We start from the raw sequence: 14354 nt of genomic DNA, 5'->3' as shown, positions 1-14354 counted from the left end.
ACCCCCAGGGGCCCCAGCGCCTCTCAGAACTGTGAGTGTGCGGAGGCCGACTTCATGATATTAAAAGAGACGTTATCTCCCCCTCCCCTCCCCCTCCCCGTAGAGATCCTCTATGAAGACCTCCACTTTGTCGCTGTCTTCCTTGCTCTTCTCGCTGCCGTGGCTGCAGTGTTAATCAGCCTCATGTGGGTTTGTAATAAGTGTGCGTATAAATTCCAGAGGAAGAGAAGACACAAACTCAAAGGTAATTCTCTGGGCCTTGTGATCATCGATTCATGGCTTAGATGGCCAAAAGTGGCCCTTGTCATCTTGTTCTCACCAAGAAACCACCCCCGGCCGATTGGCAACTCATGGATGTGTCTTTTGCTTTGCAGAAAGCACAACGGAGGAGATCGAGCTGCAAGATGTGGAGTGTTAGCCAAGGCTGGGCCCAGTTACATTCCTACCTCAAGAGGAAAACGTTATCTCCCAATGAAAGGAGCAAACACGGCCAGTCCACCCCGAGTCTCTTGTGCCACACACTGGTTCCTGATGGGACAGCTGGATGTTGGCACGGTTGACCGCCTGAGCTGGACTCTGGATTGGACGAAGGCAGTTCCAGTGGCGTGGAGTTCAAAGAGGAGAGGGGTGGAGGCTCTGAGCCAGAGCTGTGCTTGGCTGCGGCTCCCGGGCCATGTGGACGCATCAGCGGTGGCCCCGTGCAGGCCCTGGCTGCTTCCTCACTACGCTCTGCTCTGGCGGGGCGATGGCCATTGGAGGGGTCCCCGTACCAGAGGCCAGAGTACTTCCGGGTCACGTGTGCAGCCAGCACCAGAACAAGCTCTCTGTGCTCCGGTCTTCTCTGCCTGTGGCCTCCTCCAGCCCGCTGCTGTGGGAGCTATTGTGAGAGCTGAGGTATTAGAGCACCTGCTCAGAGCAGGGGAAGGACCCCCCCCCCCGCCACCTCCGTGGCCTGGAGCTTTAGGGAGAAGAGTTTAATTTGTTCCACGGGAACCAGCACTGGGAACAAGGAATAGGGAGAAGATTATCTTTCTCGTTCTCTCTTACTCCAATGTTAATTAGATTTTCCCCTTCTACGGCCCCAGCGTAGGCCAGTGTGAGGAACAGTTCATCTCCACCATGGGCAGAGTCTGGCTTCCAAATGGCCCCCTGACAAGCTGGGTGACACTACCTGTGTGAAGGCACGGTGGGAGGGACAACTGGAAAGTCAGCGCGGGCTTCGAATCTGTCCCCCTCAGCCACTCACACTTCCTGTCAAGTCAGAGCCTTGCTTGCTGCCAACTGGGCTGAGGAACACTTGACCCTCACCTACCTCACCCTCAGCGTATCAAGTGAGGCCCACAGTAGCACAGAGCACTCCGAGCAATGGAAGGAAAGCATGAGGAATCTTCCAGAGCCTAGAAAGCAATAAGCACTATGTTGAGTCCTGGAAAATGTAAAATACCCTGGGGTATTGGGGCTCCAGGTGAAAGTGGGGATCACAGCCGGCCTTGGTCGTTATTCTCTGAAGTTGTTGGCCACCACGTTTGCCTGAGTTTCTCCATCCCAGCTTCCTTTCGGCAAGCTCTAAAGCAGGCATGAATTTATCTTCCATTCTCTTTTCCCTCTCCAACATTCTTAGCTACAGATCAAAGGTACCATCCCGATTATTGGTGGAATTTGAGCTTAGTAGCTGTGTCCCCAGCCCTCAGCTGCAAATTTACCCACACAAACATGAAGGAGAGATAGAACATTCTCTTCTCCCTCTCTTCAAGTCCCCAGTGTCCACATCTTTTCCAGAAGTTACCTGGAGACGTTAGTATGAGGCTTTTTTCCCTGAATACTGAATCCGGGGTTACAGGAAGGGATCTTTTGGGGCTATCAGTGATCTAGAGCAGAGCTCCAAAGGCACTACTTTGACTCAGAAGGTGAGAGAGCAGTTGATCTACACGACCGATTTGTAGCCTAAGTATGTGACACACAGAAGGGTCTCACCTCAGGCCACCTCCTGGACACATGTGTAAACACACACACCTGCACCCTTTTCCCTGGACAGCAATCAGAGGAACCAGACCTATGCCACGAAGGATGGGTTTCTTATACTGGTCTCCAGTGCCACGAAGAAGCAGGACAGGTGCCCGAGAGGGTCAAGGATAATCTGATCATTTCTTCATCCTTTTTCACACAGCACACCGATCAGCAGGAAACTGGACTGGATCTGGGTAGCTGCTACAGCCTCTGTCCTCTTGACACTACCTGCTTTCCAGAACTCTACCTCTCAGCTTATGAGAAGTCAGGGGTGGTAATCTTTGGAATAAAAGGAGAAATGGAAAAGAACACCCAGCGAGAGGCACAAACCCAGATGTAAATTAAATCTGTGCCCTGCCCCGCCCCAAATCTTCATGAAAGTTTATTCCCTCAGCTTTCCGTGTCTTTATTTTGCACTTTTAAGCTCCCCCCATCTTGAATATTCCTGTGGAAAGTTCTTGATTCTTGAGCCTGGGGGTTTTGTCTATTTTTAAAAAAAGAAAATGTTAAATCATAGAGGTTTAGCCACTGAACATGTTAAACTATAAGTTATGTTTCAAGCTGTGAGGAAAAAAAACAAAAAGTTTTAAAGACTGAAATAAAGCCTGCAAACAAAGCTCTGGTCCTTTGTGTATGAGCCCATCCCTGCGGAGAACTCAGAGGCCCTGGGAGAGGTTTCCATCAGCTGTAGACAGAATCAAAACCCTCAGCCACAGCCAGGGACCTGACAGGTTCTTTTCATGACCATGGAATTAATCACATCGATTCTAACCATAAACATTCTTCAGCAATTCAGAAAAGCCACACTTCACTAACGCCATTATTCTCCCCTGTGTTGTAACCAGAAGACTAATTTGAAGTTTTTGCTTCCGGAATGTGACTTGTGATTCAATAGGGTCCTTCCTGCTTCTAGAAGGGGCTGAAACGAGGATGCGGCAGTTGTTATCACCTCGTTCAACGGTGCATAAGACGCCAGAACTTTCCTGCTTTGTCGACAGAATGTCCTTTCAGAGATTGTGATCTAAGAAACCCAAAAGGGACACACAATTATTTCTCATTTCATGGTGTTCCAGGTATGCAAGGATTGCTGAAACAGAGCACCCCTGTCCTCTGGAGCCCTCATGAGATGCTAAATACTCCACAGGACTTCACGCTTGCTCTGATTTGAAATGGTACCACACAAAGCTGAGGAGCTAAGGCAGTGAGAGATAAGAAGGTTATCAGGATATCTTGCTCAGTGCAGGGATGTAGAGACAAGCCCTGAGAGAGGATAGGGTTTGGAAAGGCTAGATAACTGTAACGAGGGCAGAGAAGACGTGGCAGAATAGAATGTTAGGAGATGGAACCAAGAGGAACCGAATGTGATGGGGCGAAACCCCAGGGCCCAGTTGCAAATACAGCCCCCTTTGACAACATGGGACGGGAGACTGGGGGAAGGGAAACCCTCTCTCTGTCATCAGCTTTTATATATCCAGCATGTTTCTTCTGCCCAGTTTCCAGGGAAGCCTCAGACGCCTCTAGTTTACTGAAAGCAGAGCAAATCCCTGTGGTAGTTGATAGTGTGTCGATCCAGAGCTCAGCTTCCATTAAGGGACAGTGCGAGTCTCCAGCACATGCACCTCTCTGCACACCCATAACCCATCCCCACTGTCAACTTTTCCAAACCCTGAGAACATGGATACTGAGTCTACTATTTCCACTGCCTTTTATTTTATTTTAATTTTTTTATTAAAATTTTTTTTATTGGAGTGTAATTGATTTACAATGTTGTGTTATTTTCAGGTGTACAGCAAAGTATATATATATATCTCCATTGTTTTTCAGATTCTTTTCCCATATAGGTTATTAGAGAATACTGAGTAGAGTTCCCTGTGCTCTACAGTAGATCCTTATTAGTTATCTATTTTATATATAGTAGTGTGTATATGTTAATCCCAATCTCCTAATTTATCCCTTCCCCCCATGTTTCCCCTTTGGTAACCATAAGTTTGATTTTGAGATCTGTGAGTCTGTTTCTCTTTTGTAAATAAGTTCATTTGTGTCATTTTAAAATTAGCTTCCACATGTAACTGATATCTCCACTGCCTTTATTTATTTTTAAAAATATTTATTTATTTATTTATTTGGCTATGCCAGGTCTTAGCTGCAGCACGCAGGATTTTTATTTGCAGCATGCAAAGTCTTAGTTGCGGCACGTGGGATCTAGTTGCTCCCTGACCAGGGATCCAACCCGGGCCCCCTGCACTGGGAGTCTTAGCCACTGGACCACCAAGGAAGTCCTTCCACTTCCTTTTCAACATTAGGTGGGTGTTTGGTTTAATTACAAAGGGGATGAATCGTTCTTTAAAATTAAAATGATATTGGAGTCCATATATAAAGTAAAAAGTAAAAGTTCTCTCTCCTTTTTTCCTATGCAATAGTTAAATTCGGGTGTATCCTTTTAGACTTGCTCACGCATATATGGACATATCTGTCTATATATACATGGACCACAATACACATATTTAATCTATTTTCTTTTTAGGCAAATGGGATTCTATTATACACATTACCCTACAACTTGCTTGTTCTCCCTTGATGTTTCTTGGGCATTATTTCATGTCTCTACCTATTCCTAAATATTCTTATTGCCTCCACAATGCAATTAATAGCATGGATACGTTGTAATTGTTCACTGAAAAATTTTATTTCAAATGGTATATACAAAAATAAATATCTTGGGCAATCTTCCTATCACATCAGACTTGTTCCTTCAGCCAAGATGGCTTCCACTTGTTAACTAAGATGCTCAACTCCATCGCCTATGAATCTCTTCCTCTTTCAGGAAATTCAATGTTTTATAATATTAAAATTTTTTTTTGAAATATAGTTGATTTACAAGGTTGTTGTGTTAGTTTCAAGTGTACAGCAAAGTGATTCTGTTATACACATATATATTCTTCAGATTCTTTTCCGCAATAGGGTATTACAATATATTGAATATAGTTCCTTGTGCTATACAGTAGGTCCTTGTTGTTTACCTATTTTATATATAGTAGTGTGTATATGTTTTTTTTCTTCTTTGTTTTTGCTGTGCTGCACAGCTTGTGGGAGCTTAGTTCCCCAATCAGGGACTGAACCCGTACCCCCTGCAGTGGAAGTGTGGAGCCCTAACCACTGGACGGCCAGGGAATTCCCAGTAGTGTGTATATGCTAATCCCAAACTCCTACTTTATCAACCCCCCTCCCCGCCTTCCCTTTTGGTAACCATAAAATTGTTTTCTATGTCTGAAGTCTGTTTCTGCTTTGTCAATAATTTCGTTTGTATCATATTTTTCGATTTCACAAATAAGTGATATCATATGATATTTGTCTTTCTCTGAGTTACTTCACTTAGTATGATAATCTCTAGGTCCTTTCATGTTGCTTCAAATGGCACTATTTCATTCTTTTTTATGGCTGAGTAATATTCCATTGTGTGTATGTGTGTGTGTGTGTGTGTGTGTGTGTATATATATATATATACACACCATATCTTCTTTATCCATTCACCTATTGATGGACAATTAGGTTGCTTTCATGTCTCAGCTATTGTAAATAGTGCTGCAATGAACATTGGGGTGCATGTATATTTTTGAATTTTGGTTTTCTTCAGGTATATGCCCAGGAGTGGGATTGCTGGATCATATAGTAGCTCTAATTTTAGTTTTTTAAAGAACCTCCATACTGTTCTCCATAGTGGCTGTATTAATTTACATTCCCATCAACAGTGTAGGAGGGTTTCCTTTTCTCCACACCCTCTCCAGCATTTATTATTTGTAGACTTTTTGATAATGGCCCTTCTAACAGGTGTGAGGTGATATGTCATTGTAGTTTTCATTTGCATTTCTCTAATAATTAGCGATGTTAAGCACCTTTTCATGTGCCTGTTGGCCATTGGTATGTTTTCTTTAAAGAAATTTATTTAGGTCTTCAGCCCATTTTTTGACTGGGTTGTTTGTTTTTTTGAATGTTTTATAATATTGGTGGGTTTTATGTAAAGTTTAGCAAAGACTGAATGTTGGGAGAGAGAGAAAGAGCACTACTAATGTACAATCAAAAGATTTAGCTTGGGCTTCCCTGGTGGCGCAGTGGTTGAGAGTCCGCCTGCTGTTGCAGGGGACATGGGTTCATTCCCTGGTCCGGGAAGATCCCACATGCCGCGGAGCGGCTAGGCCCGTGAGCCATGGCCGCTGAGGCTGTGCGTCCGGACCCTGTGCTCCGCAACGGGAGAGGCCACAACGGTGAGAGGCCCACGTACCAAAAAAAAAAAAAAAAGATTTAGCTTCAGATTTGACCTTATCAAGTGCACCCACAGGTAGGTTAAATTCTTTTGATGCAAGACTCCTGGTTGTTCAGGCAGTTCTGTCCCTAAATATGCTAGAAAGTACTTTTCCCTCAGGTACCTCATGGTTTGAAAAGACTTTTTCTTACTAAACAAAGTGAACTTATTAAATAATAATTCAGTTTCCTGTTTTTATTCAATAACAATGCATAAATGCCAGTTAGAATTCCCGATCAACATGAGATTATCAGGAATACCACTTTGATTTCATGGTGTTCTGGCAAAGAAATCTGATGGTGAAGTTTTAAAGGGTAAATATATGATTTCTGTTAGGCTTGTTACCACAGATCAGAGCTCTCTCTTACTGCCTCTTTGGGTCTCAAGGGGATGGGGATGGGACTACATGTAAAGAAGGTTAAAAGAGAAGCCATGAATAGAGTGGAAGAAGAGATTCTACCCCTGGCCTAATCTCCTTGGTATACTCACTAAGTTATGAGGAAGTTTTCCAGATTGTACATTACTTTTCTATCTCAAACTTCTCCCTCATCTACCAAATTTCAGGCCAAGTATAGTCTGTTCTACAAAGCTCAAATCAGTAAATAGGGAAACAAAGACAGTATAACATGGAAATTTTTCTGGTGCGTAAGCTAGGGAAGCCAGAATACCGGGAGTAGAAAAACTCCTCAGCCATTTGAGCTCAACTTTTAGAGAAGTAAAAATGAGTGCCTGCGTCTGGGACCCCTCTAGCATAATTTTAGTCATTCTTTCAGATGTTTAGATTGGTCTCAGGTTTTCACTTTTACAGACCTCCTTGATAATCCTTACACAATGATCTTTGTGAAGTATGTCTATAGGATAAATTTCTGGAAGTGAACTTGCAGAAAGGAAACAGCAAACTTTAAAGCAAAGACCCAGCTCTGGTCACTGACTTTTGTTTTTTTTGTGTGGTACGCGGGCCTCTCACTGTTGTGGCCTCTCCCGTTGTGGAGCACATGCTCTGGACATGCAGGCTCAGCGGCCATGGCTCACGGGCCCAGCCGCTCTGCGGCATGTGGGATCTTCCCGGACCGGGGCACGAACCCATGTCCCCTGCATCGCAGGAGGACTCTCAACCACTGCGCCACCAGGGAAGCCCTGGTCACTGACTTTTGAGTAGCACTTGTGTCACTATGTTTGCTGCTTTGAAGAGACAGGGTTTCTCCATGGTGAACTTCCTCTTAGTTCCCATCCTAAAGTGAGACTCAGAGACTTGAATGTAGCTCCAAGTATTTAAGGTATCAACAAAGAACAGGAGTAGGAAAGTAAAAGTGAGTGAAAGACCAAGAGAGAGGGTGTAGAGAGAGGTCAACCACAGAGAGTGGCTTTAAAAATAAACTGGAGAAAACAAATCTTCCACCCACAAATGCGCGCCCTGTCTTTACCATCTGTAAATTTGAATATAGGACACACTAAAACATTTTCTCCTAATGATAAATAAACATAAAGCTGATGTCTTAACCATTTTTCCAACTTCTAATTAGCTCAACTTTTAGAAAAAGTTGCTTAATGCTTTATATTCACACAACACTTTAGAATTTAACATCCATTACCAACCATATTGAAACCTTTGAACCACCGCTACGGTTACCAGAGGCATCCTTGTCCCCATTTTATATTCATGGAAACAGCTTCAGAGAGGGTAACCCTGCCAAGCAGACACAGCTGAGAAGATGTAGAGCCAACATTCCAACACAGCTCCTTTGCCAGCCTATTAAATACTTGGTGAGGGACTAATTGGTTTTCTTCCAGACTCCCAAATTCCACAGCACATCCTTCCAACTCCAGGTAATTCAGGTTGAAACATTAAGCTGGAAAATGTAGAGTTGCTGCCACAGCAACTGAGCTGCCTGCCATTTCCCCCATATTTACTTTAGTTTTCACTATTCTTCAAGTGGGAAGTGGCTATTCTCTAAACAGTGACTTAAGATAATGGGGACAGGAAGGCACTTGGAGATCTTGTTGGTCTTAAGTTATCCCGGTCCACTCAGATGAAGTGTAAATGAGCAGGTGGTAATGTCTGTGCGTGTATTCTCATCAGCTCTACTCAAAGTGTGGTCCTTTTATTGGTTTATGACAAGATAATCATAGAAACAGAAAATAAAACATTCAAACATTTTTATATTTGACAGCCATTTTATGTCTATTATAATAAATGGGGCTTTTATTTTGTATCTCAAAATTTTTCTAGTAATTAATTTTTATTGTATTTTACCAAAGTATCAATCTGCAATGGATGGAAATTTTAAAAAAAAAACAGTCCTTTGGTGAAAGCTTGAGAATCACTGTACTGCAGTATGAGCCTTAAAAGACTCCTTATGTGAGTAGAAAGGTACAGATTAGCTTAGTAAGATTAGCTAAGGCTACTTTTGGTCCACCATAACTTATGAAGCACAGAAATTTTTAAAATGACTGCAGATTCATACCAATCTTTCAATTTCCATGGGTAGAAAGATGTAGTACCTTAATCAGGAGGAAAAAAAAGCAAACAGAAACAGAAAGGTGTTAGGTATTTTATGGCTTACAAGCTCTATTTATCTTTTAAAAGAAAAAATGTAGAGAAATACAAAGGGCTTTTTAAAAGTTACTTCAGTCATAAATTATTAGAAAGGTATCTTTTAAAAATTGAAAGCTACAGATTACTTATAGATCGTTTATAGTGGCACCAAAAGGCCCATAAGGCTAAATCTCTTATTGAAACAAGAGGGAAGGGGACAGGGCATAACCATGAGAAGAATGACATGGCCATAGGCCTGACAAAAACTGGTTAGAACTCACTAGATCCAAGATGGCGGGAGATTCGATTTCCAATGGACCTTGAGCCTCATTATATGCTCACTGTAATATATTAGCATGCTAAATGACACACCCACCAGCACCATGACAGTTCTGAGGCTAACCATAAAAGGCCATAAAAGACCAAAAAGTGGGCAGTGGCCCAATTCCTGGAAATCTCTGCCCCTTTCCCCCAAATAATTGGAATAATCCTCCCACTCATTAGCCTATGAAATTACCCAGCCCATAAAAACTAGCCACACCATATTTGGGACCCTCTCTCGCCTTCTGAGATGGCCCACGCTCTGTCTGTGGAGTGTGTTTCTCCCAAGGCCTCTCATCTTCTGAGATGGTCCACACTCCACTTCTTACCTATCACTTCATCTCCAAATTCTTTTAGAACGAAGCAAGAACCTCAGATTCACTGGGAACATATTGGTGAGCTAGCCAGGAGAATTCGGTAAGCCTCAGCCCCTCGCCTCCCTTGCGCTTGAGAGGGACTACTTTATTTCCCACCATTACTCTCCCATTCTCTCCTACTCTCTCCCTTACTCTCTTTCTTTTGCTTTCTTACTCTCTGTCGCCTTATTGGACTGAGCCTCTCACCTCCCTTGGGCTTGAGAGGCACAGCCTTACTGCCAGTCATCCTCACAGGCATCTAGGGACCTGAACCACAGGATCTTTGCCTTCTGGGTTTGCCTCATCCACCATTTAATTAACTGTTAACAGGTCCAATTGTGTAAAAATACAGAATACAACCTTACTTAGAGTTTGTGCCATGGTTACAGCAGCTGCAATCCCTTTGGGAGCTCCCTGAAGCAGTAGGCTGTCTGTGCGCATACCCCTGGGTATTAGGAGGGGGATGGTTCCTCCCCACCACAGTGGTGGGACCATCGTTCACCACCTGCCTCCTGGCATTTGTCCGGCCCCCTCCAGAGTCCACCCTGACCCCACTGCCACCACGCCCTGTTAGGGCTGGGCAGGCGACTCAAACTGCATGACCACGCCCCAGGGATACATGCCTGAGCAATGACCCGCATCTGCCGTGCTTACCTCCCTGAGGTCACGTGATTGGGAGTGTTCTTCTAGGGTTGCAGGGGACCTCCATCCCCCTAACGACAGTCACGGTGCCTCTGCCTCGGTTGCCATGTCAGCCCCTGCACCCAGCCCCACTGCCCGCTGGCCAGAGCATGTGTGGGAGGGGGTGAGGGGGAGGATGGAACCAAGGTCCCAGGGGTGCTGCCTACAAAAGGGAAGGGAAAAGAGAAGTTTTTTCTTTCTCACAAACCATCTGCCTTAATGGCCAGTGCCTGTTTTCTGAAACTTACCACCTTTTTAGGGAAAAAGGCTGGGACTTAAATAAGTCTTAGAGCCATGAGGATGTCCATTCCAGGGGAATATATCCCAGAACACAGGAATTAATCTATAGACTGTATAGAGAAACCTTCAGGAAGGTCACTCATCCTGGGTACCACAGGCGCCAGGATAGGATACAGGCCCCAGGACTTTGGGGCCAACAGGACCGCCACATGGGGGAGTAGCTAACCCCCATTGTGGATAAAGTCAACAGGACTAGGTGGATGGGGATGCCTGGAACCAGTCCTGTCTTAGAGAACCCCCATGGGACCTCCCAACCCTAGTGCTCCTGTCTGGTACAGGAGCATCCTCTCCCTGAAGGAACCATGGGAAACACCTCTTCCATCCCCAAGGACTCACCCCTTGGTTGCAATCTGAGTCACTGGGACAAGTTTTCTCTAGATTCTTTAAAACGAAAAAGCTCATTTTTTTTGCAATGAAGCCTGGTCCCAGTACAAACCTGAGGCCGATGAGGCCTGGCCAGCAAATGGGAGCCTCAACTATAATACCAGTCCTACAGTTAGAGATCCTTTGCAAAAGGCAGGGGGAATGGGACAGAAGTTCCTTATGTACGGGCTCTTATGGCCCTGAGAGAAAACCCGGAGCTTCGCCAAGTCCTAGGTTAGGGAACCTGGCCGGCTGGGACCCATTTAGGCTACACAAAAGCCCTCTGTAGTGGCACACCTGGACGAACAGGAGCCCCAGACCGAAGACCCGAGCCCCAACACTCTTCCACCATCTTCAGCCTCTCCCCCGCCCTATAAGCCCCTTCACCCTTCCGTACCAGAAATGCAGCCAGAGCCTCTTTGCCCCCTTCAGGAAGTAGTAGGTGGGCCTCAGGGAATTACCAGAGTCCACACCCCTTTGTCCTTGTCTGACCTTAACCAATGCCACACCTGCTTAGGCAGATTCTTGGAGGACCCTGGCCAGTTCACCGAAGAATTCCAGGCACTGACTCTCTCCTTTGACCTTAACTGGAAGGATGAAAATATTGTCCTTTCCCACTGCTGCACAAGTGAGCAAAAGGCCCGTATTTGGGCACAGGTTCAAACATATGCTGATGAATTACAGGTTGCCCAACCACATCAATATCCTTTGGGCCTGACAGCAGCGCCTCTAATGGATCCCAGTTGGGACTATCAACCAGGCCAGCCTGGTATCACTAGTAGGGATCACATGATCCTTCACCTCATTGAAGGGATGAAATGATGCGTAATTAAACCTGTTGACTATGTTAAGGTTAAAGAGATCACCCAAGGCCAAGATGGAAATCCAGCCCTATTTCAGCCCCGATTGGTAGATGCCCTCAGAAAATATACGAATATAGACTGAAATATTTTCAAGGGACACGTTGTATTTGCAACCCACTTCATTAGCCAATCAACCCTGTCGGAAGCTTCAAAAGCTTGCCATGGGGCCCTAAACCCCTCTCAACCTTCTTATTGACACAGCCTTCAGTGTTTTTAACGATAGAGACCAGGCTGAGGAGGAAAAGAAGGAACAGCATGATTTAAGGAAGGAACAACAGCAAGCCAGGCTTTTGGCAGCTGTCATGACGAGACCTAAGCCACCTCCTTCCTGGTCACCCCAAAAGTACCCCTAGAAGACCTCCACCAGGGAAAGGAGCCAGTTTCAGCTGTGGGAGTCCTGAACACTGGAGCAAGGAATGCTCAGGAAACAGGTCCCAGCCTACACCCAAAACGCCATGCCCACTCTGCAAGAAGATGGGCCACTGGAAGAAGGACTGCCCCCAGCTCCAAAGGGAGTGAGGATATTCCCCCATGCCAGTCATGGCAGTGGTTGATTGACAGGACCTGGGACCTCCCAAGGCTCCTGAGAAGACAGTCATCATACACGGGAGGAACTGCGGGTGACCACTGATGTGGCAGGTAAGCTTGTCCAATTTCTAGTGCACACAGGAGCCACTTATTCTGTCCCGACTTCTCGTGCTGGGCCCCTTGCCCCTTGCCCCTGCTCTATTGTTGGGGTTGAAGGAAAGCCAAAATTAAAACATTCTACCACCCCTCTAACTTGCACCTGGGGAAAGGGTCTTAAAACTCACAAGCTCCTTGTCATGCCTGAATGCCCCAGCCCATTATTGGGAAGGGATTTTCTCAGTCTTGGGGGCAACTCTTACTCTCCCTGAAGACCAAAGCCAAGGAGTGTTTTTGGCTGGACTATGTATTATACAAGACATGGACAGTCCAACCCAAAATATTCCCCCCAGAAATTGAAAAACTTACAGATCCACAGGTCTGGGATCAGGGAATCCCAGGGAAAACAAATTTGTCACTCCTATAAAAATCACCTTACAGGAAACTAACAACTTCCCTTCAGGGCGCCAATACCCCATAAAACCAGAGGCTCAAAGAGGCCTCCAACCCCTAATCTCAAAATTCATTAATTATGTGCTTTTGGTGCCATGCCAATCTCCCTGTAATACTCCAATCCTACCTGGTCTTCTCAGGAATCCTTATCTCTGCCACCTTTTTAAAATGCAAATTTTGAAAGAGGGTAAAGGTCTTCTCAGGAACCCTTATCTCTGCCATCTTTTTAAAATGCAAATTTTGAAAGAAGGTAATTTAGAACTTGACTTGTCAAGGATACATAGAAATCCTAAGCGTCTTTTCTGTAAATATTAGTAAAGAGGGTTTAGCCATCTAGACAGGTGACTTGGATTTGTTCCATCTGCCAGAAGCCCAATTTGAATCCAACCCCTTGTAAATGATGGGTTTTATATTACTGTACCTGACTCGGGGCTGAAATTTTGAAATGGGAACTATGAGGTCTCTGTGTTTGTGTGTTCGTATGTATCTATGTGTGTTGTAGATGTATGCTATTACCAAAATTAATTCATAAAAGAGCTCTGTTTCATTGGCTTAAAGGAAATTAAGTCCTTATAGCTTATATAAATACTCAGAAATATAAAACTGGCCAGAATGAATTTCAGGCTCACGTCATCTGGGAAATATTCAATACTAGACTGATATCTGGTATTAAAGGTGGCTTAAGCTGGTTGGTCTAATTAATATAGACATGTCTTTAGAGTCATCAATGTTAAGTATAGTACTTCTGTTGTACCCAGGTTTACTAGAGGTCAAATAAGACCTTATTCTGTTACGGATTTGTCAACAAGAAAAGTAACTGATGTGAAAAAAACATTTAAGGAAAGTAGATTGTTGTGTGTTTTCAGTAAAAAAAGTGTGAGGAATGGAATTGCATTCAATTAAGGGAAAAGAAAGTCTGTCTTCTGGTTGTTTCTGGATGGAAAAAAATAAAGTGATGGATATAGGTGATAAAAGGTTTGTGGAAAGTGGACCCTGAGAAAAGGGTTTTCTGCATGGTCGGGATTGACTAAGTTTAGAATAAATTGAATTGAGTAAATGAATTTTAAAAGTAAGCTGGTGCAACATTTGAATTTGGCCTTTCTCTCTCTTTAAAAGGACAAGTTTTCTTAAAATGTTGAACTATCTTTGGTAACAGGTTTTAAGTTCTTTACCTTTTAAGTGATCTGTTCTGTATTTGTGTTTGAAATGTTTTATTGTCACTTTGGCTAAGTAACTATTGTCTCACAACTATGATCTTATTTGACCAAGTGTTTTAAATCTTTTTGACAGACTTCCCAAATACCAAATTTTAATTAAAGTTCTTTTGATTTCCAGCTAACTTTGGGATACTTTAGAGGGCCCCTGAGGTATCTCAAAGAGAAGTATTTAACTAGGATTATTTTGTATGTTAAATTAAATGTAATCAGAGGTTTAATCAAGCCTTTTAAGTCTTTTGTCATTTATAGATATTTTTGTACTCTGACACTGTTACAAAATGTGCTTCATCATCAAGAAGATTCATAGGAAGGCTAAGGAAACAGTTACAACAG

At 44.0% G+C, this 14354-nt stretch overlaps 1 protein-coding gene across 2 annotated transcripts in view; it reads left to right on the top strand.

The window, feature by feature from the left end:
• VSTM5 (V-set and transmembrane domain containing 5) overlaps nucleotides 1-2571 on the top strand; it is a 28379-nt gene extending 25808 nt beyond the window's left edge. Inside the window, exons 3-4 of one of the 2 annotated variants that reach the window (XM_089915400.1) lie at nucleotides 104-894; nucleotides 2168-2571. In XM_089915400.1, coding sequence (XP_089771526.1) covers nucleotides 104-894; nucleotides 2168-2347 — 971 coding nt within the window. In that variant the 3' untranslated portion in view covers nucleotides 2348-2571. Of the gene's footprint in view, nucleotides 1-103; nucleotides 895-2167 lie in introns of those variants that run through there. The other variant, XM_022561352.3, reaches the window with a different exon arrangement.
• Nucleotides 2572-14354: the final 11783 nt, after the last annotated feature.

The sequence above is a fragment of the Delphinapterus leucas genome, chromosome 7 (assembly GCF_059928025.1).
Source record: "Delphinapterus leucas isolate spDelLeu-1000000601 "Yukka" chromosome 7, BTC_Dleu_Yukka2, whole genome shotgun sequence".
NCBI lineage: Eukaryota > Metazoa > Chordata > Mammalia > Artiodactyla > Monodontidae > Delphinapterus > Delphinapterus leucas.
The sequence above is the reverse complement of the archived record's forward strand: the minus strand, read 5'-3'. Positions and strand labels throughout refer to the sequence as shown.